This window comes from Ambystoma mexicanum, chromosome 6p, assembly GCF_040938575.1.
Source record: "Ambystoma mexicanum isolate Mex_15411 chromosome 6p, UKY_AmexF1_1, whole genome shotgun sequence".
Lineage (NCBI taxonomy): Eukaryota > Metazoa > Chordata > Amphibia > Caudata > Ambystomatidae > Ambystoma > Ambystoma mexicanum.
Window position 1 is genome coordinate 1,059,578,916 of NC_090935.1, and position 27,075 is coordinate 1,059,605,990.

Sequence of the window (27,075 nt, forward strand, 5' to 3'; positions counted from 1 at the left end):
TACTCTCTTGCGAAGGTAGAAACTAATTTTTACTCTCTTGAAATTGGATTTAATCTCCAATTCTAAAAACTGGGAGTAAAATACTCACACGGCAAAATCCTATCTGGAGCACTGCGTGTATCAAAACTAAAACTCTATCGAGGAGAAACTCAGATGGGGAAAACCAAGGTGCCGGGCTGGATAGCACAGAAATGTAGCGCAACAAAGCCCTGCACTGAAATGAGACTGAAAGAAACCAAAGTGAAAGAAAAGCCTATGCCATGATCCAGCACATCGAAGAGATGTGAGTGGTAATTGCTAAGAGTAAGGGAACTGCTGCAAATTGGGAGACTGAGTCCTATGCCTCATTCCGAGTCAGCCGGTACAGTAATAAAGTGCCAGTATTAACATATACCAGCACTTTACTGGACCGCCGACTAAATCTTTGCCGGTGGGGCACCTGAGTTACCTCCAGCTAAAAGCTGGAGGTAAGCCAGGCACCCTACTGGCACAAAATGCAGTCATTACCAGCACCAGTATTGCTGATGCCAATAATGATGGCAAATCCCCCCACGGATTGCGGGTAAATCCAGGAGGATACCACCAAACAGTAATACCATTAATTACTGGCAGATTACAGGTGCCAGCAAGGGTAGGTTAATCCCCATTCCATGGAGTCCAATTGGACTCCATGGGGGGATTCCGGTATTACCGGCACCAGTGATACTATTGCCCGTAATACTGGCTGTTTTTTGCCAGTGGGGTGCCTGTCTTACTTCCAGCTCGTGGCTGGACGTAAATCAGGCCAGCATTGCTGGTACAGAAACGTGCCCTTAAATGTTATTAGCCACATGTTAATTCCTGACTGGCCCATTGAATATTTACAAATCTGGATGTTAAAAATCCAAGCCAAACCTGATAAATGCTAAAAGTTAGAGAATGTATGTATGTTGAGGATAGATCGGAATAAATGTATTAGGATATATCAGAGCACTCCTTTGCACTGTGCCCTCCTTGCAGTGTCGGCCCCAGCTCTGCACAGGCAGGCTTCAGTCCTCCCTCACCATGCACTATCCCTAAGACCAGCTTCCAAAATCTGTGCACACTTCTCTGGTCTTGCCTTGCCTTTGCTTTCTTTAATTCAAACCTCCTAGTGTCTTGCTATGTCATGCCTCACCCCTGCACTGTGCTGGACCGGGGGCCCTACTTCTATGCAAGACTAAGGGGAGGTGTTCTATAGGCTGCCTTTCTTTCTCCTGCATTTTTAAAGATCCCTCCTTCACTATCTATTTATCCAAGCACATCTCCTCGTTACCTCTACCAGTCTCCTTCGTAACATACAAGCAAAAACTATGATGAGCTGCAGCAAAGCTGCGATAAGTTGACTCACTTTGGACAGGGAGACGTGTTCCTGTTTACTGAACTGATGCATGATGGGACACGCAGTCTTGGAGTATAAAGAGGCATGAAAACTCAAAACAATGGGAACTGGAAAAATAGACCTAGTATAAGTAATGCTAAGGGAGAAGTCATTTTTGTTGTGGACACACAGTCCTATGTTCTAAAGTAAAGCCTCTTTAAAGGTGGAAATGCTGGATTACTGAAACCCTGGCCAACTGTGGGAAATGCTAAAAGTGGGAAGAAATGCAGTTTGTTGGGAGACACAGTCCTGTATCATAAAAAAGAAAGTAACTTGAACAATGGAATGGAATGGAAATGCTGGGAAGTGAAATTTAGGCCAGGTCCGAGCATTACTAAGTGAGAGGATTGCTATGTGCTGCAACTCTCTATATGCTAAAATAAAAAGACTAGAATAGTTAACACAATGGTGTTTAAAGTTCAGCCCAGCGTTGAATACTGGGGAACAGAGTCAATCCAAAGTCCAATGTTCACTGAAGGAATAAGAAGTGACAGATGTTGGGAAACCAGGTCTATACAAGTCTGACAATAACTGAAAGAATACAAAGTGATGCATGTTGGGAAACAAAGTATATTTAAAATCTAACGTTCAATGAAGAAATGCAAAATACTGTTCAAAGTTTAATGAAGCAATTCAAAGTAATGTATGTTGTAACTTTCACTGAAAGAAGACCAACTGATTCATGTTGGAAGATCAAACTCTAAGTATATCGTTCATTAAAAAAAAACCATGTGAATAATTCTGAAAATTAAAGTAAGGCATTCAGAATAAGCTATCCACAGACTGTTAATAAGGGAAGGGGCTGATTGAGGTATAATCTAAGACTGATTAAACAATTCAACCATTCAAGCCCTGGCATAGCTACTCAACTATTCATATGTAGTCTAAACCCAACGTCTTAAGGAGAAAGTGCAGTACGGAACCTGAGTTACCTAACATAAGTTTGTAAAAGACTAAGTAGAAAACACAGAATCTTGATAAAGAGGTAGCGCAGTACATCAAGAGCTGTTTGATCAACAGGTAATTTAAAGCCACTTATCAGATTCCAAACATCTTTATTCATGAAACAAAACTGAGAATTGACTTAAGGCTAGGGAAAGGTGGGCCTGGGATCAACAACCAAAGCAAATCAATGTTCCTCAGTGGACCCTGGTCCTCAGTTCGTGCCTCTCCCCATCAGTGTTCACCTCATTGGTGGTAATTGTTAGGGAGAATTCTCCAGAATGGCTAATTTCCCTTACCTACTGAGTCCCTCAGCAGCTTTGCTGGATTTCTAGGATTTATCTTTTCACTTGGTAAGAGTGTGAGCCTTTTTTCCCACTCTTACATTTGTTTTGCTGTGTGTGTTTAAGGTTTTTGTGTTCATAGACTGTGGAGCCTCACCTACTCCATAGGCATCAACTATTTACTGTGTGTTACACAGCACCTTTAGTGCAGTGACACAGGGTTGTCTTTTTCAGACTTCCCACTTTAAACTCCATTTTCTGGGACTGACTACTGTCTCCCAGAACATGTAAAGTTGCCATTGACTTTATTGGTCTTTTGAAATTCACAGACCCAGTACAAACTATCTTACATAGAGTTCTGGAAAGGGTTAATAGTTATCCCTTTTTGTCTGTTTCTCATGGAACATTATTTAGTTCCCCTTTCTTTAAGATTTGGCTGGTGGCAGTGGTATCTACCCCATTTTTTCTACCGCAGTCTATTTAAATAGCCTTGGTACTGTTTTAGGCTAAGTTAGTAGCCTCGAACTTAAATCTGCTGGACCCCATTTACTTTTATTTGGTTCTGGCTGGGTTTATTTGCCATTTCTTTTTGTAAAGGTAATTCTCGTGTTTTACTCTGCACGCCAAACCAGGTTTGGTTCCTTTGTTCGCCGTCCTTTCGCAGGCTTCTGCACAGAAGCCCTCCTTAGACGCCTGAAAGTCTGAAGGGGACAGCATGTGAGGCAGGGGTTCGAGACTCCCTGTACAGGTTCTCCCTGGAGACCCATGTCGGACTCTGTATGATTGGCTGTGGTGACTGTCCCGCCGGGACAGCCATCCTGCTGTGTGATTGACAGCCAAGCTGTGTCAATGGGGGAAAACTGCATAAAAAGCAGATCTCTGGGACTGAGAAATCAGAGTCGCCACTGGATCGAGAGAACCGAAGAGAAGCTGACAGAAGAGGACCTCTACCATGACTGAACCTCCCAGTGAAGCCCTGCTGCGGGTCCGAATCTCCAAACTTCGACGACAGGAAAGATCTGCAAGGAATCTTCTCCCCTTGAGATGGTGGGACCAACCAGTTCGCCAAACTTCAAGCCAGGCCTCCCTCCTCTGGTTGAATTTGCTTTGCACAGCTACAGTCAACCGGATAGCCAGGAGGACCGGACCCTGCTGGGGTTTTAAGGAGCGCACCTTTTATTTGTTGCTTTGCTCTGGTGCTGGTTTCTTCCCTGGGCAGTGCAGGACCCTCCAGTCTTCCTCTTTGTGTCAGTCCGACAGTCGCTTCAGGAACCGTGAGCCTGCAGGACCTGCCAGGAAAGTCTGCCTCAGCTACAGCCTTTTTCTTCATTTAAGGTACTGTTCAAACCCGGTTGTTTGTTCCATCCGACCGCGGTGAAGGTGTTTGAAATCTTTCGCCAATCTGAGGGCATGACCTTCTCTATTCTTTAAAGTACCTTTTCGTCCGACCATCTTCGTTCTGAACTCTTGTAAAGACTTACCCACAAACTACTCTGAACTGGGTGATCCTCTGCAAAGACTTTGGTCCAGTGACTTTGGCCCAGGCCTCTTGATTTGATTTCCTCACTGTAGTTGCCTTTTCTAGATCGCCCTGCTTACTTACTTGTTGGTGCTGCTCAACTTTTGTCTACCCTTGTCTTTCCCTCCCTTTTAAATTGCTGGAGTGCCATTTTGCTCACACTACATTTTGAGCTTAACTTGTCCAGAATCTATTGGGTGGTGTGTAGTATATTAAGAGTGTGATTCTTCTTCTACTGCTTTACTTTAGTGAATTGTTTTACAACTGATATGTAAATAAATGTGTATTCTTTTACTCAGAAACCATGAGTCAGTGTTTGTTTGAACCATAGTAATTTCTGGCCTTTGTGTAACTATTGATACTGCTCACTTTACTCTTGAGATAAGTCTGGCTGCTCAGCCATCGCTACACTTTACTGTGTAGTACAGGCTTGTACCAAAGGTGAATTTGTACTGTTACTTCTATTCTTAATTGTGTGTGGTGTTCCCAAAGGGTACTGCATATGATTCTGCCTAACAGTAACAAAATTCACACACAATCCTTGGGATTTTCAGGTTACCAAACCATCTTTCTTGGATATTGTTCATCTGCTTCTAATCCTGCTTATTGGGACATCATGCTTACCAGTGCATTGGCAGGAGACCTTCAGGATTCAACCTCCCCCACCAGGTCAATACCCTTGCTAAGAGTTTGTCTCCAGGCCAGCCCTCTTGAGTCACCAGCTGTGTCTCAGGGTGGTTTTTCTTCTCTCCCTCGATGATTTGCCACATTCTTATTAGGCTCTTCTTTTGCAACTAATGATCACTCCCCTACCTATTTCCTGCATTGTGGCACTTATTGTTACCGTGTCATGATGCCTACCTCCAAGGAGCCAGGTCCGACCCAGCAACCCCAGAGGCAGGCATCATTTCCCCCAGGGGAGTGCCAGCGGGCCCAAGCTGGGGCCCTTTGGACGCAGTCCTGGCGCCTTAGGCGCCAGGCTCATGTTGGACCTCTGCCCTGGCGCCTTAGGCGCCAGGCTCATAAAGCTAGACATGTGTTCAAGTGTTTTAATGTGCACTTACCTGATGCAAACCATGCTGCCTCCTCTTGGGGCCTGAATGGAACTACTTTACCTGTGGGACTACTTTCCACCCGGGTGTGGTCGGGGAAGGATACATACCTGATCGGAGGAAGGATACACACTTGGAACTTCTTCCAAAGCTATTTAAACCACACCCGATCAGCAACTCACGCTTCGCGTTGTTCTGCTCCTCGCAGCTGGACGCTCACCGTGTCAGCTCCTGCATCTGGACTTCAGCCACGCCTGTCAGCATCCTGGGTCACCTGCAAAGGGAGACAAGAGACCTTACCAGCTAAATCTGCACCACGGAGACATCACACCGACGATCCTGAAAAGGAAAACATCATTTTTAAAAGCATTTCGTTACGATCGCTGCAGCGCTGCATTTCACTCACCTTTCCTGGGTGCCTCCATCTTCAGCAGCGATCATCCGGATACACAGCCACTTCCCAGAGCCTAGAGAAAAAGACAAGAATAACAGGTGAGAGAAGGAAGGGAATAAGACTTACCTGTTGGGTCATTCCCATTTCATTTCGGGTCTTGCCGCTTCCAGGTATTTTCCGGACCCCGGCCCCTATGGGGAAAAAAGACAAAGACATTGAATGAGCGTATGCAAAGACAGTTCCCGAGCGCTCATCCAGAACTAACATGCCATTTACTGGAACTGGAACTGCACGTTTCACATCGGGTCGGCGCCATATCTCCGGCATTCCGAACCCCGGCCCCTAAGGGGAAAAAAGGCATAAGCATTAGCGCTTGCTGCAATAAGACAATGAACATTATTATTAAGCTTGGACTTTTGAACTTGCAACAGAACTTTTACAGAGGCTTACCTGAATAGTCAAGCTTACCTGAACTCCCATCAATCCTCAATCCAGTGAAGTAACTGGGTTTCAACGCGCCCCTGCATCTGAAGCAGGATGGAGAGCTCATCCTTCCTGACCCTAAGGTGAGACTTCACGGGGAATCGTGGAAGGGTATTGTGGAGGGTTGAAAGAGAGTGGGAGGCTTGAGCATAACTCAGTCAGTAGGTAATACTCCCTTTTCATGCACAGGGGAATATTCCTGCGAGCCGGAGAAGCCAGAGTAGAGGGCCCTTCCTGTCCATCTTCAGAGTCCTGCGCTTCACCATTGAAGAAGCATCAGCACTCGAAGCCAGACCTGCGCCTCCGTGGGAATCAAGTGAGCGTTACAGAACGCGAAGCCTACCCACAATTTCCCACCCAGGCGCTATGGAGACTTCCGAGACTGACCAGCTGGCCCAGCTTTTGGGGCAATTACGGGCAGAGGTGCACTCAGCCTGCTAGGAGACTAATGCTCTCAAAAGAGAACTGATCTTATCCAAGGAAAGAACAGATGACCTAGTCAAAAGGTTATTACAGGCCCAGGCAGGGCACACTCCTTTACCTAATTCCTGAGACATTTCCACATCAATGGGTTTGAGTAACCCGGTACAAATTAATCTACCTGGACACATGCCTTTGGCCCCGCCTGAACGTTTTGCGGGGGATCCCAAGAAATATGCCGTCTTTATCAACCAATGTCATTTACACTTTCTATGCAGACCCGGAGCCTTCCCCAACGACCAGACCAAGGTAGCCTTTATACTATCTTACCTCAGTGGCAGTGCTGCCGATTGGTCTATTCCATTGGTAAATCAGGATGATCCCATTCTCCAGAATTTTCAGGGCTTCCAGGCCAGCATGGAAAGATTGTTCACTCGACACTCCCAAAGACAGGCCCTTGATAACAAACTGCTATCCTTACGACAAGGTAATCAGGATCTTCTGTCCTACATTGCCACCTTTAACAGACTGGTTGTGGAAACTGGATGGCCAGAAAGCAAAAGGATCACATTGTTTCATTGAGGCCTGCACGGAGAGCTTAAGGATGTTCTAGCTCAGATAGTAAACCCACCCCAGGTCTGCGCTGACTACATTGACTTGGTGGTTCAACTTGATCACAGACTTCAAAATAGAAAAGCAGATCGGTTCAAGAATGAAAACCGAATACCGATCAAAACCCACGCTAACTCCAAGAGTACCGACGTATCTGAACCTATGCAAATCGGTGGTGTTAAAGGACCATTAACGCAGAAAGAAAGAGAGGGAAGGCGTCAAATGCAACTTTGTCTGTATTGCGGGACTTCCGGTCACTTTCTTCGAAATTGTCCAGTTAAACCACTTAAGAAGGTGGTTGGAGCTACTGATAATGAATTAGTGACACCTGATTCGGGAAACAACCTAGCCCGACAAGCGTAGGTGTCCGCTTGCCGAGCTTGAAAACTAACTCTTTGACCTCGCATTTTGTCATGCCAATGGTGCTCGTGGACCCAAAACAGCCTCAGCAGTTGCATGCTATAAAAGCACACATCGACAGTGGAGCTATTGGAAATTACATAGACCGTGAATTGGCTTCCAGGATTAAGCTTCCTCTCCGCCCGAAAGTAACCCAAGTTGTCATTACTACAGTAGATGGAACCGAAATAGCCTCAGGGCCTGTAACGCATTCCACTGTTGAAGTGACACTGGTGGGTCAGGATGGACATCGGGAAGCAATCGTGTTTGATGTGATCAAGGCCCCACAATTTCAAGTAATTCTTGGAATTCCTTGGTTAGAAACACATAATCCCAGAATTGACTGGCGAGCAAAGAAGATAAGTTTTCCTGATTGTGAACCAACTTGTTATCCAAGAAATCCAGCTATGGGTCTAGCCTCAGCAACATCCACCCCTGTACAGCTACCGTCAGAATACCAAGAATTCCAAGACGTTTTTCAGAAAGAACAGGCTAACACGTTACCTCCCCATCGGTCTTATGATTGCCAAATCGATCTGGTACCCAATGCTCAACTACCTTGTAGTAGGATTTATGCTCTTACGGAACCTGAGAACCTGCATTTGCGTCAATATTTAGATCAGTACCTAGCCAATGGTTTTATTCGCCCGTCCAAGTCTCCTGTCTCTTCAGCTCTGTTCTTCGTGCCGAAAAAAGAAGGCGACCTTAGAACGTGTATAGACTATCGCGCCCTAAATCCAATAACGATTAAGAATCGTTATCCTCTGCCCTTGATCCCTGAGCTTATCGACCAGGTGAAAGACGCTTGTGTGTACACCAAGTTAGATCTCCGAGGAGCTTATCAACTGGTGCGCATAAAAGAAGGCGACGAATGGAAGACTGCATTCCGCACTAAATTTGGGCTCTTCGAATATCAGGTGATGCCCTTCGGTTTGTGCAATGCACCTGCCGCCTTTCAGTACTTTATGAATGATGTTCTTCGGGAACTTATCGATGTCTGTGTCATTGTTTACATTGACGACATCCTGGTGTACTCTTCTTCAGAATCTGATCATAGAAAACATGTTAGGGCAGTTCTTGAGAAACTGCGCCAGCACAGACTATTTGCAAAACTCGAAAAATGCGTTTTTCATACCACAGAAGTTGAGTTTCTCGGATTCATCCTGACACCTCAAGGAGTCCGAATGGACTCGCGAAAGGTGGACGCCATCCTCAAATGGCCATCTCCAAGCTCGGTGAAGGGAGTTCAGAGCATGCTCGGCTTTGCCAATTTCTATCGAAGATTCATCCCGGAATTTTCCCGAACAGTCCAACCCATCACCGCTCTCCTAAAGAAAAACAAACGCTTCGAATGGACTCTTGAGGCCGAACAAGCCTTCCAGGACCTGAAAACCAAATTCACCTCTGCACCTGTATTGAAGCACCCGCACCCAGATCTCCCGTACATAGTGGAAACCGATGCATCCAGTTCGGCCATGGGAGCTGTCCTGTCGCAAAGAGACCCAAAAACTAACCAACTACACCCAGTGGCCTTTTGGTCCAGAAAATGTTCTCCTCCTGAAATCAACCCAATTACCGATAAAGAGTTACTGGCCATCAAATCTGCTTTCAAGGCTTGGCGTCACTACCTTCTCGGGGCAAGACACACCATCACCGTAATTACGGACCACAGAAACTTACAGTATTTAAAGACGGCCAAAGCTCAATCTTCACGACAACTCCGATGGGCTCTATTCTTTGCGGAATTTGATTTTGTAATTACCTATCGCCCTGGCTGCAAGAATGGAAAAGCGGACGCCTTATCCCGAATTGGCATGGAAGAACCTAATTCGAACTTAGAACCTGTGCCCATCATACCTGAGCAAAGAATCTTAGGCTTAACTTCATTGCAAACTATTGAGGATATCCAAACGCAAGTAAAACAACTTCTAGACTCTTCAACCTTACTGGAATGGAGTCAAAAGGGTCCTCATCACACCGTTAAGGATGACTTACCCTACTTCCAGGAGCGGTTGTTTCTGCCAAGTAAAGAATTGCATGAACTTGTTATTGCCCATCATCATGAATCTTTAATGGAAGGACACCCTGGTATCGCTAAAACGGAGGAAAAAATCAAACGCCACTTCTGGTGGCCTTCTTGGAGAAAAGACATAAAGTCTTTTGTACTGTCTTGTGGAATTTGCGCCCAAAACAAGGTTCAAAAGAAAAGACCAGCCGGCCTACTTCAACCCTTGGATATTCCACGGGCACCATGGCACACCCGGTCAATGGACTTTATAACAGACCTGCCTCCTTGTGCTGGTTACAACACAATCCTTGTAATTGTGGACCTATTCTCCAAAATGGCCCACTTTATCCCTTTAAAGGGTTTGCCTTCAGCTTCCACCTTGGCCAAGGAATTCCTGGAGAATATAGTTCGCATACATGGTTTCCCTTCCATATTAGTCTCGGATTGTGGAAGTCAATTTATCTCACATTTTTGGAAGAAGTGTTGCCAACTAGCACAAATAGATGTGCGGTTATCCACCAGCCACCACCCCCAGACCGACGGACAAACCGAGAGAACCAATCAGACTCTCGAACAATATCTTCGGTGCATGTTACACCAATCCGAGTTAAATTGGAAAGACATCCTTTGGATCGCAGAATATGCATACAACAATTCAGTGCATTCTGGAACCGGACAAACCCCCTTTTATACTTTGTATGGTCACCATCCTCGGACCTCTGACCTAGATCCACCTCTGAGCCTGGAAATGCCCGCAGTAAATCATCTGCATTCCACAATAACCCGAGCCTTCAAAGAAGCTGCAACTCATTTACAGCAAGCCAAGAAAAAGTATAAAGAAAACGCTGATTTGCACCGAAGTAAAACTCCTCCTTACCAAGTAGGAGACCAGGTATGGCTAGCAACTAAACATTTACCCCTCAAGGGCCCGCGAACCTTCAATCCCAGATTCATAGGACCTTATCCCATCAAAGCTATAATCAACCCAGTGGCCTTTAAACTGGATCTACCGCCCAACATGCGTATTCATCCAGTTTTTCATGCATCACTTTTGAAGCTAGTACAACCAGGAACCCGATTGTCCAAGCCTCCAGATCCAGTTCAAATTGAAGGGGAATTAGAATTCGAAGTTAAAGACATTTTAGACTCCAAGGTGGTAAAGTCGAAACTCTTCTATCTTGTTGACTGGAAGGGATATGGACCTCAGGAGAGATCGTGGGAGCCTAGTAACCATGTCCACGCACCTCGATTAGTACAAAGGTTTCACCTGAGATTTCCGAACAAGCCCAAACCCCCGGAGGGAAGAACCTTGGGAGGGGCCTTGAGAGGGGGTACAGTCATGATGCCTACCTCCAAGGAGCCAGGTCCGACCCAGCAACCCCAGAGGCAGGCATCATTTCCCCCAGGGGAGTGCCAGCGGGCCCAAGCTGGGGCCCTTTGGACGCAGTCCTGGCGCCTTAGGCGCCAGGCTCATGTTGGACCTCTGCCCTGGCGCCTTAGACGCCAGGCTCATAAAGCTAGACATGTGTTCAAGTGTTTTAATGTGCACTTACCTGATGCAAACCATGCTGCCACATCCAGGCCCTCTTGAGGCCTGAATGGAACTACTTTACCTGTGGGACTACTTTCCACCCGGGTGTGGTCGGGGAAGGTTACATACCTGATCGGAGGAAGGATACACACTTGGAACTTCTTCCAAAGCTATTTAAACCACACCCGATCAGCAACTCACGCTTCGCGTTGTTCTGCTCCTCGCAGCTGGACGCTCACCGTGTCAGCTCCTGCATCTGGACTTCAGCCACGCCTGTCAGCATCCTGGGTCACCTGCAAAGGGAGACAAGAGACCTTACCAGTTAAATCTGCACCACGGAGACATCACACCGACGATCCTGAAAAGGAAGACATCATTTTTAAAAGCATTTCGTTACGATCGCTGCAGCGCTGCATTTCACTCACCTTTCCTGGGTGCCTCCATCTTCAGCAGCGATCATCCGGATACACAGCCACTTCCCAGAGCCTAGAGAAAAAGACAAGAATAAGAGGTGAGAGAAGGAAGGGAATAAGACTTACCTGTTGGGTCATTCCCATTTCATTTCGGGTCTTGCCGCTTCCAGGCATTTTCCGGACCCCGGCCCCTATGGGGAAAAAAGACAAAGACATTGAATGAGCGTATGCAAAGACAGTTCCCGAGCGCTCATCCAGAACTAACCTGCCATTTACTGGAACTGGAACTGCACGTTTCACTTCAGGTCGGCGCCATATCTCCGGCATTCCGAACCCCGGCCCCTAAGGGGAAAAAAGAGATAAGCATTAGCGCTTGCTGCAATAAGACAATGAACATTATTATTAAGCTTGGACTTTTGAACTTGCAACAGAACTTTTACAGAGGCTTACCTGAATAGTCAAGCTTACCTGAACTCCCATCAATCCTCAATCCAGTGAAGTAACTGGGTTTCAACGCGCCCCTGCATCTGAAGCAGGATCGAGAGCTCATCCTTCCTGACCCTAAGGTGAGACTTCACGGGGAATCGTGGAAGGGTATCGTGGAGGGTTGAAAGGGAGTGGGAGGCTTGAGCATAACTCAGTCAGTAGGTAATACTCCCTTTTCACGCACAGGGGAATATTCCTGCGAGCCGGAGAAGCCAGAGTAGAGGGCCCTTCAAGTCCATCTTCAGAGTCCTGCGCTTCACCATTGAAGAAGCATCAGCACTCGAAGCCAGACCTGCGCCTCCGTGGGAATCAGGTGAGCGTTACATACCGCTGGTCTTTCTCAAACACCTACTGTCCACCTGACTTCGATCTATAATCCACTTGCCTCCTCCTTTCAACTCTTCTGTTACATCGTCCCCTCTCTCGGATGCTTTCTCTTCCTCCAGGTCTCCTTATTCCAATACTCCACACTCTCTATTCTATGCACCTTCTCCACCTCCTGAGTTTCTCTACCTCGACCTTTCCTCCTCTTAACAGCTCTCTCTCTGCCTCCTTCCTCATTTCTCCACCCTCCTTCTTTGTTGCTCATCTCTCCTCTTGTCTCTTTCTTCATTGCTGTATTGAAATGCACTGCCATTCTGCGGCAAACTCCAACTCTTGACTCCCACACTTACAACATGAATACCGGGGTAAGAATTATCTCTTCGATTCAACAATTGCCTTATTGCCTTCAGCAGAGCCTTTGGGTGGAATGAGTCTTCGGATTGGCTGGTTGGTTTAGGAATTACAAAACTAGCAGCTGCACTCAATTCTTACACATGTGGAAGCATGGATCTGTAAAATTGGCGTTTTTTGCGGCCAGCTGTTACAGTGTTAAATGAAAGTCCAAACAGCCAGGTGGGGAAGTGAACTTCTTCACTAAGTTCCAGCTGACAAGGTATGTACAACAGGTTAGTCCCGAGGGTAAGTAAGTAGAAAGGTATAGGAGAGACATCCACCGGCCTCCACTCTCACAGGCTGCTTCGCACCAACTGACATTCATTGAACGTACAGGGCACTCACACCACAACATTCCGCAGGCATACATTCCACCAGGCATTCTATCAAGCAAGCATTCATGCAGAACCAATGCAGGAGATACACAAGACATAACATATCTTCCTGCTCAACAGAAACCGAGGTACAGGGTACGGAAAGGAGCACAAGGTTAAACCACATGGTATTGCAACCAAAGCATAATGCCAACAACACCCTGGCCACAACCAACCTCCAAACTCCAATCCAAATCCCACTCACTCCATTCCAAAGAACAAGCAGCCACGCTCCCGCCTACCTCATCCCCTCAATGACCTACAAAGAAGCTAAGCAACCACACAATACCCTCAAAGTCTGGTGCAGGCCTACAACAGACACTCTGACAAGGGAACCAGCCCTAACACAACAACACAGCACAATGCCACAAAATCTCAAACTAGGACCCACAATCATCTTACCACCAACCACTAAGGTGCACTGATGCACATTGCATCCTTCAGCTACCACTACGCCAAAGAAAATGAATTCAGCAAAGGACACAGGCACCCACTCCAGTGCATAACAAGGTGGAGAGGACCACCCCCACAAGGTGCAGGCATCCATCTCCCCAAAAGCACGGGTAGGGAACCCCTCCCAAGTGCAGGTACCTAACACCACTAATGTGAAAAGGCATGGCTCTATGACCCCTAAGGTGCCGGGTGGCTAACACCCCGGACGGCCCATGGTCGGGTCATGCTCCCTAGTGGACACTGCACCACCAAAACACACAGGGTTAGGCCAAGCTCTTCAGCAGATGCAACATTGTAACAACACATAACACAGGGTCTTGGCTGTCACAAACCCAAACCAGTGGTTTGCTAAGCCAGCAGGCTGGGTTACAATATAAGACATACCACAATCAAAGCTTCACCACAAAAGCATTTAAGACATGATCTAATAAAGTCCTTAAACACTGTTGATGCTGGGGGGGGGGGCAAAATTTCGTTATACAGAAGAACAACTTACAAGACACACAGAAAAGGTGAAATTCTATTGTTGTCACTGACACTTTGTCAAACAGACATAACAGAGGCCACGTCAAATGTACACCACACTCACTACTGGGATCATTTGGTATCAGACGCACTACTCAACACAATCACATCCACTACAAGCTAACATCCTCACAACGCAGAACTGCGCCAACTTCAATACAGACAGGAGCTAAGTAATTTAGAGGCCTCACATGACAAAAGCCACAGTATGGAGAACCTTCAGATCAAGTTACACCATTTGGGTGTGCAGTGAAATATATAGCTGCAAGGGGTCTCTAAGATTTGGCACCTGATCTGGCCAGAAGAAAAAATTTTGCTTCAAGGTCACGCTGAAATGTTTATCTCGCTGATGTGGCCAGAAGAGTGTCTTACAATTAGGACCAAAAACTCAATTTTGATATCCAAACCAATATCCAAACTCCGACAGCTGCTGACATGAGGGCATGTCCACTGCACCTGCGAGGGACGCCCACCTACCCCCACCAACAGTCCATGATGTCCTTGCAGTGTTAGCGCTCAGCACAAAACAATGCATAGTATCCCCTCTTCCAAGACAGCCCTTCCGAACTTTATCTTTCAGCATCAGCTACTGGCAGACACAAAGAAAGATAACCAGTGCCAAATTCTCCCTATACTAACTCGCGGTAACCTTCCTTCCCTCTCAACTCTTCTGCGTCACAATGTCACCACGCAGAAGAATGTTGAAGGGTTCTTTACTCTGACCCCTCGGAGGGTTCTTCGGAATGCAGCTTGCCAAGGCGTTTCCAGCTCACCAATTCCCCATGGACCACAGATGACGCCATCATAAAACATGAGTGCTCCGAACAGTGTTGAGCTCCCGGGCTGCCAATGGCATCTGTAGCTGCATGCCGCTGACTGCACCGCCAGGACATATGGGGCTCCATGGTCAGCTTCTCCCTTCATCTCTGCACTACTCCTAGAAACAGGTGAGATCCTACACACTAAAAAAATGTCACCTGCTCTCTGTCTCCAACACTCTCTTGCGTGAACAGGCAGGCTGCTCAATCCTGCACCGCACTTTCAAAAGTGCTTGCCCGTTAAAATCTATTAAAGTCCTCATGAGCCACCTCACTGATCTCTCCCACGATTGAAAACTCGCCTAATGATCTCTGCCAGGCTATGTGAAGTTACCAACAGGTGCTCTGAAATACAGGATGTCCCAAGGTAAAGCGCTCACTCCCAGGCTCTCTCTTACAAGCTGTCCCACTGTTCTCTCCCAAGCTTCTCAGCCTACTTCAATTCTCTCTGAGGCTCTCATAGCCGCCAAACTTTTTCTCTCCCAGCCTTCACAGGACCACCAAATTTGGGCTCTCACAGCTGTGAGCCGCCATGGTTTCCCTGCACATACAGGATGGCCCAACTGACACAGGGCCCTCTGACTGCCCCTTGCAGTTGCACTCCCACCCCCAGCTTCCCACTGCCTGCCCTTTAGCCTTGCTGCTTTGCACTGCGCAGTTGTCCGTTCACCTTGGGGGGCCGGTGGATGTCTCCTCCTCTGTTCTCTCATGCTCCCTTCCTTCCTTCCTTACAGGTGATGCTCCCTCTGGACAGCTGCAGGTTCCTGGCCCTCCCCTCAAGGCAGCTCGTCGCCAGTGTTACAGTGTGAAATGAAAGGCCAAAAAGACAGGTGGGCAAGTGAACTTCTTTATTAATTTCCAGGTGACAAGGTATATAAAAAACCCAAGGTGGGAACCTCAAAAATTACTGGCACCGTGAGGTGAGAACATACAATGAAACATAAGGTGGTGCCAGGTGAAGGAGACTATTCTGAAGAAGGAAGGCAGAAATCTAGAAAAATCAAATCATTATTTAATTTTATTTTGATTTGAATATGTAAAAAATCATTAAACGTTTTAATCAGTTATGTTAAAAAAGCATCCTATATATCACGCATCCATACATTCATTCAATCTAAGTCAATTCTTAAAACATTCAATACATTCAATACCCTGGCACACCCCAGGGTTCTCACTATCACTGGGCCAACTCACTGGTGTTTTCCAACCTGTGACACCGGCTGCAGTGAAGTCCTTACTTGGGAATAGCTTCTCCCACTTTGCAGATCTTGTTTTAGCTTCCCCACCAGCTCCGCGTTCACTTGCCGGTATGACCGCTCTCTGGACAGCATCGTCGCTACAGCCGGTTCTAGAGGGGCTCTTCCATGGTGCCTGTCATGCTCCCTTTGGTCTCACGCCAATCCGGTAAGGAAGGTTGACAAGCAGCAGCTTGGAAGCCTTTGCCTTCTGCTGCATGGCTCGTTCCCGTGCATCTGCCTTCACTCGTGGTTCTGCTTCCCGCTCCGCCCGCTCTGCTGTTCTGCTCTCCGACTTGAAAGTGCAAGCCACTTTTTAAATGCCCTGTGCAGCTGATCTCCACTATAACAATTAGTCTGTATATTGGACTTGTGGGAGTTGTAGTGCATAGGATTGCTGTCAAAACCAAAAACATCAGAGTAACAAGATGTTAAATGTGAATTATGTGTGTCTCTGGCGTATCATGAACCTGTGCGTTCTCACCCAATTTTTATAGGTGTTATTTAACAGTTTTATTTGATCTTCATAATCGTTTATGTTTTTAGCTGTTTTTTTAATTCAAAGTTTTTCAGATCTTTTTTTCTTTTTTTCCTCAAAGATTTGTACATCAAAGAAATGTTTATGATGCCCACTGGGTTTGGAGCTCCATTTTACTGGAGAATTTAAACCCCATAAGAAATTGTCAAAAACTACTTGGTTTACAGTATTTTATCAATTGCATATCAGTTAAATCTTTGATGGCATTGTCCAAATTATTTGTAAGAGTTTGTCCCCCTCTTTCGAACCTCACAACCCGATTACCAGGTCTATTCACGAATAGCTCCTGAGAGTATTGAGGTATTAAATGGTTATCTTCAAACCCAAAAACAGTTTCCAACATTGCATGATCATTAACATTACCCTCTGTTAGAGTGAAATTAGTGCAACTATCAAAAATTCTCCTTGAGACAAAAATGTAGTCAATTGTCGAGAAAGATAAACCTCTCGCCAAGTAGGGGAACAGGGGATATCACATTCTACATTGCCATTTAACATTTAAATCCCATTCTGACATGAAATCACACCATAATACCCATTTCTAGATTTATATTTATACACAGAGGTCAGGGATTTGGAAGTAATACATTGTAAATCAAGATCCACCATTATTATAAACTCATCTGATATGATATGATATGGCATTTGTAACGCGCCTATACACAAGTGTTTCAAGGCGCGACGAGGCAGGTAGGGGGGAACAAGGGGAAGACAGACAACGATCCTACTAGGCCAGGTGTCACTTAGATCGTGCAAGTGCAGGGGTAAGGGGAAGGGAAAAGTGCAAGGGGAAGGGGAGGGGGGGAAGTGCAGTACAAGGTAAGTAGTATAAAATAAATAAAATAGGGCCAGCTGGTGGCATGTGCAAGGTAAGTGCAGACAAGTGCTGGGAGGGGGGGCTGTAGGGATACAGAGACAGTCCCGCAGTGCAGTGGTTGCAAGGGAGGCAGTGCAAGTGGAGAGTGGCTGGGCCCAGTACCGAGGTCGGTGAGAGTGACCCAGTTGGAGATTCAGTGCAGTTTAGTGAAGAATTTAGCAGGGGAGAGGGAGAGAGAAAGCAGAAGCAAAGAGGAAGGTTTTGAGGTGCTTCCGGAACCGGAGATGGTTCTCCTCAAGTTTCAGGGAGGCAGGAAGGCTGTTCCAGAGGGAGGCCCCTGCCGCAGAGAGAGATCTACCCCCAGCTCATTGCTTCGAGAAGCGGCTGACCCTGAGGGAGTTGGAGACGGATGAGCGAAGGGCTTGGGAAGGAAGATATTTAGGAAGAGAGAGTTGAAGGTATTCAGGCCCCAGGCCCCAGCAGGGAAATTGAGAGGAGTAATCCACCAAGAGGTCTGAACGATTTTGCAAAGAATTCATTAATGAAGTTGTCATCGAATTCCAATATATTGTAATGACAATCCAATTTGAACCAACTGTATTTTCTCTAGTGTGTACTCTTACAACCAATATCCCCTGTTTAGTATTTGATAGCAATGTTGAATTTAGGAAGATCTCATTTTTACATTCAAGTAACAACCCCCTGCCACTAAATTTAGCAAGTTGTTGATACACAGCGAAACCTTCAATACCCGAATCTTCAGTTAACCAGGTTTCCTGGAGAGATATGAGGCCAACATTCTGAAAAATATAAGATTTTCTAGTGCCATTAGATGAAGGAATTATATCCTCTTGAGTTCCAGGAGAAGAGTCTTATAACATGGTTAGCTAATGTTTTGGCTCTCGGATGCCCATTTTCAGAAAAATGTGGGATTATAATTTCCGGTACCATTTCCCACATATTGGATGGAGCCCCACTAGGGTTAACCGTAATTGTTTTTAAACGGGGTACCACTTGATTTTCAGTATTAACAGAGATTTTGGTTGTTTGAGGGGATTCTCTTGATATCAAGAAACCCCTCTTCAGCCATTCTTCCTTGGCCCCCAAGATTGTTTCCATGGCTAATCTTGACTTCATTGATAATTCCGCGATATTCGTATTAGGATTTGCTGGAAAGCTCACTCGATTTATATCGCTTGATGAAAGATATTTTAACTCCAACATTTGCTTAATTTCTGCCAGGATTCTTGGTCAGTTTAGAAGTGTAGACTGTGTATTCTCCATAGAGGTTTTTGACAGAAAAACTTTCAAACCAGTGATCCCGTCCTGAATGTTCTTAGTTGATCGCGGATGAACACGGCCCTCTGTTGTCGATGATTGTTTAAAAAAATAATCAGTCTATTGGGTTTTAACGGCTTCTGTCCTATTATTCTAGTTAGTGCCAGAGTATTTTTCCATCCCACTTGAATTCTGTCTATTATCTCCCACTTGATCCCTCAAATCATCTTGTGGCATTTTCACTTCTCCCCAGGGTTCAAGACCCCTGGGGTGCAGGGTCTTTTGAGTTTTTGCTTCAAGAAAATAGGTGCAATTTTTTGGGATGGAGAACAAGATTAAGGTTTTTGCTTCAGCTTCAGGAAGATTGGGCTATGTTCCTAGGAGGATAGATTATATCTGTTTGGCTGCCCACTGTACCCTTTATCACTTCTGGTATGTTTCCTGAGGTTTTGTTGTCTACATCAATCTCTTCTAGAATCTTTTTTTTATTTTTGCCCAACCCGAAATAGGTCCTTTCAACTTCTCCTTTTTATGTTCCTTGGAGTTAGTCTCTTTCAAGTTTTTAATAAAGTGATTAATATTTGTACTACGATTTCTCTTAATTTGTTTTGTCTGATTCAATTTTTCCTCTGCATATTTTTTTTATCTCTATTCTTTTTCTCTGCTTTTTTGTTTTGCCATTTGTTTTCTTAATCCATTTCTCTCCTTTTTCCTTCGAAGTCGATATAATATTCTCAATGACTTCCTCACCTATGCTTTTAGATATCTCTTCCTGCTTCACTAGTTGGGCCAATCATATACATTCCTCCATTACCGAGGCTGATACAGGTGTATCATTCAAATCATTTCCCAAAATATCCTCTGTCAGTGATTGTCAACACCTCGGACAGCTTCCGTGCGGAGGATGGTTAAAACCCTGCTCCAATCTAGAATTCATACTTGTCAGTTCTTCTTTTAGCTCCTTCCATTGATCATTTACAATATCCAATTTCTCCATTTCATTCCCAGATATCAATTCAAATATTGCCAATGACTCTTTCTTTCACTCATTTACAGCAGGTTTTAATGCAACCATATTTGAGTCATTTGTCTCCATCTCCTTTGTGAGTTCAAGTAGAATCCCTGAGTGCTGTTGTACTTCTTCCTTCAGATTTTTCGGAAACCTTTACCAGGGAGCTCTACACAAAATTCAGGGCTACAATTGTTGGGGGACCCAGTTCCTGCGATTTACTTAGAACAGGAGCTGTCTCCCTTGCAACGTTTTGTCTGTGGAGATTTTGGTAGAAAAGCATTATCACCCTCTATGTCATCCCATAGATCCGGCTCTGCGTTAAGCTCATATGATGAATCTACAGGGGGTAAAATCTCCCCAGCCTCCATGTCTACCACCGGGGTTTGAGTATTGTTGGTACACAACCTCAGGCCCTACACTCTCCCTTCCAACCCCTAAGAATTATTCAATCTTTCGGAAAAATAGACTGGATACAAGAGGGGGCGTGGATGGCCATCATAGCTAAAGACCACAGAGGCATTAGAGAAGCCAATAACGTGACCATCCAATCAGGTGAACTGCTGACCACAAACCTGACACTATCACACACAGCTACTGAAACCCTTCACCTTATCTATCGACCATCAGTCCCTGGTCTGTCCTTTGAAGATGACAGTACACGCCTCTTATTAGTTGAAGCTAAGCCTTCCTCTAGAATCATCCCTGTGGGTGACCTTAATTTAGGCTACAATGACAGCATTGACTCCAACACCTTGGCTTTGGCAAACGCCTTCGAGGCCCTAGGCTTCATACATTGTATCCTGAGTCCTGCACACAACAAAGGCTGAATTCTAGATTGGCTGAACATAACTGCAACATTATGATGGTCCTGGTCAGATCACAACATCATATTCTTCAGCATCTCCACCGGGAATCAACCACATGCCACACCAATTTCTTTACCTGCCACGCTCACCGGAAATTCCAGGAATATCACCCCAGAACATATCCTGCCTTTCTTAAATGCTCTCACTGGCCCTCAAATCACCTCTAGCAGCCCAACCTTGCTGGTCGAGACCAATAATCTCTCCCCACTACGCGCTCTATACCCCATAGACCCTTTGGGGACAAGTAAAGCCAAAACACAGAGCCATCTCAATAACTGGTTTACTCCAGCCCTAAAAATACTCCACACAAATAAACATACAGCTGAAAGTGTATGGAGGAATAACCTACAGACGGTAACAAAACACACTTCACTGCGTTGGCAAAAGACTGCAAATTGGCCATAATTAATGCAAAAAGTTCCACGTATAATGCCCAAATTGACAAAGTCAAATCATTAACCAGAGAGCTTTTCGCCATGCTATGGGAACTGGAAACTCCAGCTCTCCTACCTAATAACTGCTCAAAAGATGCCATTTGGTGCACAAATATACAAACTGCCCTACAGGATGAAATAGCTTTTCTTCAAGAGAAGATCCTATCAAAGAAAAACAATTTGATTACAACAGATGCCTCATCTGTACTGAATCCTCATCTGTCCCAACATAACAGTCACCCTTTCGTCTTCAAACCTATCTCAGATCTGGAGGTTACAAAAATGATAAAAGGCCTCAAACTCTCCATATGTCAAGGGGACATTTTCCAGGTCTCAGTCATCAAAGACTGCACAGAAGCACTTGCACCATTCATCGCCTCATTTATCAATTCTTCATTCTCCTCCAGCACAGTTCCAGCTAGTTTAAAAGATGCTTGTGTCCTGCCCCTTCTATAAATACCTATGTGGTACCCAAACATCCCTATCAACTACTGCTCCATTACAACTGTCCCTTTCCTCCTCAAAATTCTGGATAGAGCAGCATACCTTCAGATGCAGGTACATTTGGAATCTAATAACATCTTGGGTTTACGCCAATCAGGATTCCGTCCACGACATGTCACGGAATCAGCACTTCTGGATTTCAAAAATCAAATGGATGTATTCAAAGAGGTTAGCAGTATGTCTCTCCTCCTTTTGCTTGACCTCTCTGAGGCCTTTAAATTCTCTGCGAACCCCTTTCCTCAGCAGCTAACTTCTCAGCTGAGGCAACTACGTAGATCTCTTCTTTCCTCTCTAACAGAACTATGAGAGTTTTTTCCCCTTCTGCCACAGCCCAGCCAACCCTGGTCATCTGTGGTGTCCCTTCAGGGCTCCTGCTTCTCACCTATGCCTTACAATGTCTTCACAAAGCCACTCTTCGACCTTCTTGACACGCAGGGTATCTCCTACACTAATTATGCAGACGATACCCAGATCCTGCTACCCATCACAGGGGACTACTCCACCTAACCTACACAAACACTTTAGGTGAGGTGTATCAAACCGTTCAGGCATAGATGGCACATCACTCACTCTGCCTTTATGACAAGACTGAGCTGCTCTTGGTTGGCTCGCAACCTCAGTTGAATGAAGTTGATGGAGTCTACAAATCGTTTGTTATTGATGGCATTACTATCCCAGTCTTTCAGGAAGTCAAAACCCTTGAGGACTCCAATCTGTCTCTAACCAAGCAAGTAATTGCAATTGCCTCTTCGGCAGCCTATTCTACCAAACAAATGCCTGCAGACCCTTCCACTCCTTTGACAGTTGCATCACATTAGAAAGAGCACTAATGGGATCCAGACTCGACTATTGCAATTCCCGATTTGCCGGCAACTGTACTCGTAACATCACTAAGTTGCAAATTATTCAAAACAATGTGCTGGGAGCACCCTTGAACATTCCAAAAAAAGATAATATATCCGCAGTCAGAAGAAATGTGCACTGGCTGCCCATCCGTGATAGCATATTGTTTAAAACTCTAGCCAGCACCCACAAGTGCATCTCCAACAGCGCCTCCAAATATTTGTCTCAAATGTTTACCAACGCTCACTCCCCCCGACCTACCCACTCTTCCAACACGTGACACCTTACCACCCCGAGATTCAAACTTCAAAGATCAGGCGGTATCAGCCTCCCAGGGTATGGTTACATCGCCAGGTATTTTTCAGCAGAATTTTTTGGCAAAAATATTCGGCTGAAAAAAACTCATTGAAAATTATGCAAGTGTTAGGGGGATTTAAGGGGTAGGACGGTGTGGGGAATAGGTACTAGATAATAGTGAAGGGGCAGTTGAGGGAAAAACACCTAATATATTTTAAAAGAATTAGATGAGTTTTTTTGGCTGAACATTTTCTGTAAAAAACTCAATGAAAAAATACTTGGGGATGTAAGAACATAGAACCCTTACCAGTGATCGTGGCTAAGAACTGGAATGCCCTGCCACCATCGTTAAGATCAGAACTTTCTCACTGGGCTTTAACGTGGCTCTTTTGTCAAGATCGTAAAACTACAGTTTACCACTAGCTTGTCCCCACCTTAATTGTGGACAAACTTACCTGTAACAAGCAAACTTTGATGTACTGCCTTTGCCTTCATGTTGTATACTTTTATGTAACCAGCGCCTTGATGCCTAAGGGCTTAGAGCGCTTTACAAATGTCTAAATAAATAAATTAAATAAATATAAAATAAAATCCATAAATCATTATCCCTTGACAAGTCTAAATAAAGAAGTATAAATCAAATAAAATAAAATAAAATCAAGATATAATGAATTGTAAATGCATTACATACCGGCAGGGAACCTTTGGATGAACAGCCTCCAAACACAAATGCTATGTTTCCTGCCACTGTTAGTGCATGGCCATGCCTAAAATGAAAATGAAACCATTGGAAAAGATTAGGGTTTAATGCTCGCCATTATGTTCACATCTTCTAAAACGTACCCTCTGGGTTTTGTGAACACAGTTATGTGACTTTCATTCTTGCAACAACATGAGGACACATGCACACTCGAAACTAGTCCCATCTTTTCACCAAACATATTATTTGTTTTTTACAGTGATTAAGAAAGTGCAAGAAGAAGCGTTTTTGTGTCTGGATGGAGCACGCTTTGCTCACTGTAACAGCTGATGAAAATACATAGTAAGGAGGTGCCCTGGTGTTAGTCAGCTGCTCCCCCATGTATCACAAGTGCATTCGGCTGAACGTTCTCTTGTAGCAGCCTCCATTTTGTAAGAGCCAGTGCACTTTTACAGTTGATTACTGAGGTCCACAGGGACACATGGGTTCAATTAGATGGATTAGGACAGACTAGGTCCAGAATGTATACGTACAGTAGCCTGAAGTAAGGCTGTTTTTTGGCATCTAAGTGGTTCATACCTTACATTTCTGATATGCCGTCATTCTTAAGGAAAGCTAGAGCATTCCCTCCAAAGTTGGTTGGTTTGCTGCCTCATTCCTTATTCTATGTAGATGACATTGTCTGCATGGATTTGACCCCCACAGGGTTACAGCATACACCCAACAGTCTACTTGATTATTGTATGATACATAGCTTCCAAATGAATGTAAGTAAAACAAAATGAATGTCTTTCTCGCAACGCAAGACATGCAGCAGCTTCAAGTGGAATGTAGAGACACAGCAATTGGATGCTGAACTCACATTTGTCTATCTGTAAAATCTGATTCTCAATTCCACTGTAATTCCTGCATGACGATTCTGCTAACAAGTGTTTGGATAGTCACCTCTGCCTTAGAAAAGTACTCTATTACATGTGGAATGGCAGTCTCTCGAGTTTACCACTGTTTACAATGCTAACTTTCTTCCAGAAATCTTGCATGGCTGCACTTGTTTAGCAATTCTCAACCTACATATGTTGGAATTAATTGAGTTTAGAGTCTGAAGAAGTCTATTAAAGATACATCAATCTTCTTCCCTCCACTCCCGAAGATTAGAATTTGCTCTGCTAGGGAGTTTCATGAAAGTTTTGTCACAATGTATCTACATATATGGGGATATGATAGATTCGTCCCCAAACACTTTGAGATGGACAATGTATACTGCTTCCTTTGCCAAAAAAAGGAACAGCTTTTCTTTATTGAATCATTACATTTTGCACTAAGGGAATTAGGACTGAATAAAATGTAAATAGCTGAAGCAACTTCTAACTTGGCGCTGACAATAATTATAAAAGACTCCCTGGTAACCTCTAGCTTTAGAAGTGACTTAGATTATTGCAGTCAGATAGTGAAGTATGAAGGCCTTGTAATCACTGCAAATCCGGGTGTAGCAAAGGGGTATATAGAAGAACTACACACCCCGTAGTGCGTAATTTTATTTGCGTTTCAAACTGGGTGACCTAGAAAAGAAAGAAAAGAAATCATCACAGTACATGGAAAGGTATAAATAAACATATAGATTATGCATTTTTTTAAAATGTGTTTATTAATTTCCAAGTTTAATGAATCTCAAAATGTATTACATTGCAATATGCCTCTGTATCCCTCATTCCATCCCACCCGCCTCCCCCCCTTAACCCAACATCAACATAAACCTGGATTAAACATTAACATGCTACATAAAACCGGTCACAGGTGATTAATTGTCCGGACTTTCCACGCCATGAAGACCTCAAGATTAGGACATGTCTGACAGCGATGCTTCACATACGCCCTGCACTTCCGATGCTGTTCAAGTGTGCTCAGAGGGTTCTAGTTCAGGGGGGTCTGTCATCTGAAGAGACAAACAGGTCCTGTAGTATCAGATTCCATGTCATTATGTCTATGGAACTTTCTCACCTTCCGGTTCGTAGTGCCTCTTGCCAAACCGCCGTCTCTGCAATGGTCCACCTCTGTAGGTCCTTGTCTCAATGCTCGGTTCTTCTTCCGCCTTCCATCCCATTGCTATCCGTCGCTTGGCTAGCACCCATGCCAAATGTATCATTTGTGCCAGGGTTTTGTTGTTATTTGGAAATTATAGATGCCTAGTAGACAGGCTTCCATAGTCCATGTTCTCCCTTTTATTCCCTTGTCTCTCAGGCATTGCTCAATCTTCCCCCAATATGATCGCACCTTCGGGTAGAGCCAAAACATATGTCCAGTACTGGCATTTTCTTCTCCGCATTTCGGGCATGTTTGTGCGGTGGCACCTGGGAAGCGGGCTATTCTTTCTCGGGTGAGATATGTTCTCTGAAGTACGTAGAATTGCAGCTGCTTTAGACTGGCGTTCCTTGATATATTTTTTGGATAGAGCTTTGCCTTTTCCCAATCCTAGGGCCTCATTACGAGAACGGCGGTAGCCATGGAGCTATTAGCAAAAACAGAGAGATGATGGCTGGAAGGTTTAGAATGAATCTTAATCACTGGCATTGCTCTGGGCAACCCTCCAGACCATCGTTCTTCGCCTGCCAAGCCATTACAGAAGGGGAAAGACCATATGCAAATCAGGCTTGGCCCCACCCCAGAAGGGGCAGTCCAGCCCGAACTGCTTGGTCACATCCCTTCTGCACGAGCAAGCATCCCCAAACATGTTTCGGCCTTGTTGGGCCTCATCAGTGAGGAGTAGCTTGGGTCTCTAGGCCCAGCAGGCATGGGACCCACGTCTGGGCATACCCGTCCCACTCGGGGTGACAAAGCAAAAACAAAGAGGTGAAGACGTGGACCCCTTGCTCACTATTCTTAGAGAGGCACAGCTCCTCCCTACTGATGAGATCCAACCAGACCGAAACACGTGTCTGGGGATGCTGTTGGTACTCTTGTTCAGAGGAGAATTGCCTAGCATTTTGGTGCTGGACTGCCCCAGGGCAGGACAAAGACTGATATGTTTGGGATATTTCTTCTCTGTGAAAGATAGTGAGCTAAAGACTCTGGGTAAGTCTCTCGTAACCAGGACTAATGTCTGGCAGAGAGACTCCCAGGACCCCCTTGTCAATTTGCATATTTAAGTAACTTTGGGTCTCACTCTAAGTTACTAGGGGAATCCAGACGTGGACCCCTTGCTCACTATTCTTAGAGCGGCACAGCTCCTCCCTACTGATGAGGTCCAACCAGACTGAAACACGTGTCTGGGGATGCTGTTGGTACTCTTGTTCAGAGGAGAATTGCCTAGCATTTCGGTGCTGGACTGCCCCAGGGCAGGACAAAGACTGATATGTTTGGGATATTTCTTCTCTGTGAAAGATAGTGAGCTAGACACTCTGGGTAAGTCTCTCGTAACCAGGACTAATGGCTGGCAGAGAGACTCCCAGGACCCCCCTTGTCAATGGCGCTATTAGCTTCCACCGTTCCGGGCTCCATTACCGGGTTCCTACAATGGGGACTTACCGGGTTACTGCGAGATAGGAGTACCCGGTAAGTCCTCCATTCAGGAACCCTTCCCCATTCCCATTTGAGCCCCCATAGGGCTCAATGGGAATGGGGAGGGAGGTAATAACGGGCAGATTACATCTCTCCCGTTATTGCCTCCCTGTTCCCCTCGCGGGACCCGGAAAGCACGCCTGGTTTTACCAGGCGTGCGATCCGGG

The 27,075-nt window shown here is 45.3% G+C and overlaps 1 protein-coding gene across 1 annotated transcript in view; it reads right to left on the minus strand.

The window, feature by feature from the left end:
• LOC138510182 (kelch domain-containing protein 3-like) overlaps nt 1-27,075 on the minus strand; it is a 1,131,537-nt gene that overhangs the window by 1,026,004 nt on the left and 78,458 nt on the right. Inside the window, exon 3 of the mRNA XM_069625668.1 lies at nt 23,345-23,420. Coding sequence (XP_069481769.1) covers nt 23,345-23,420 — 76 coding nt within the window. The remainder of the gene's footprint in view (nt 1-23,344; nt 23,421-27,075) is intronic.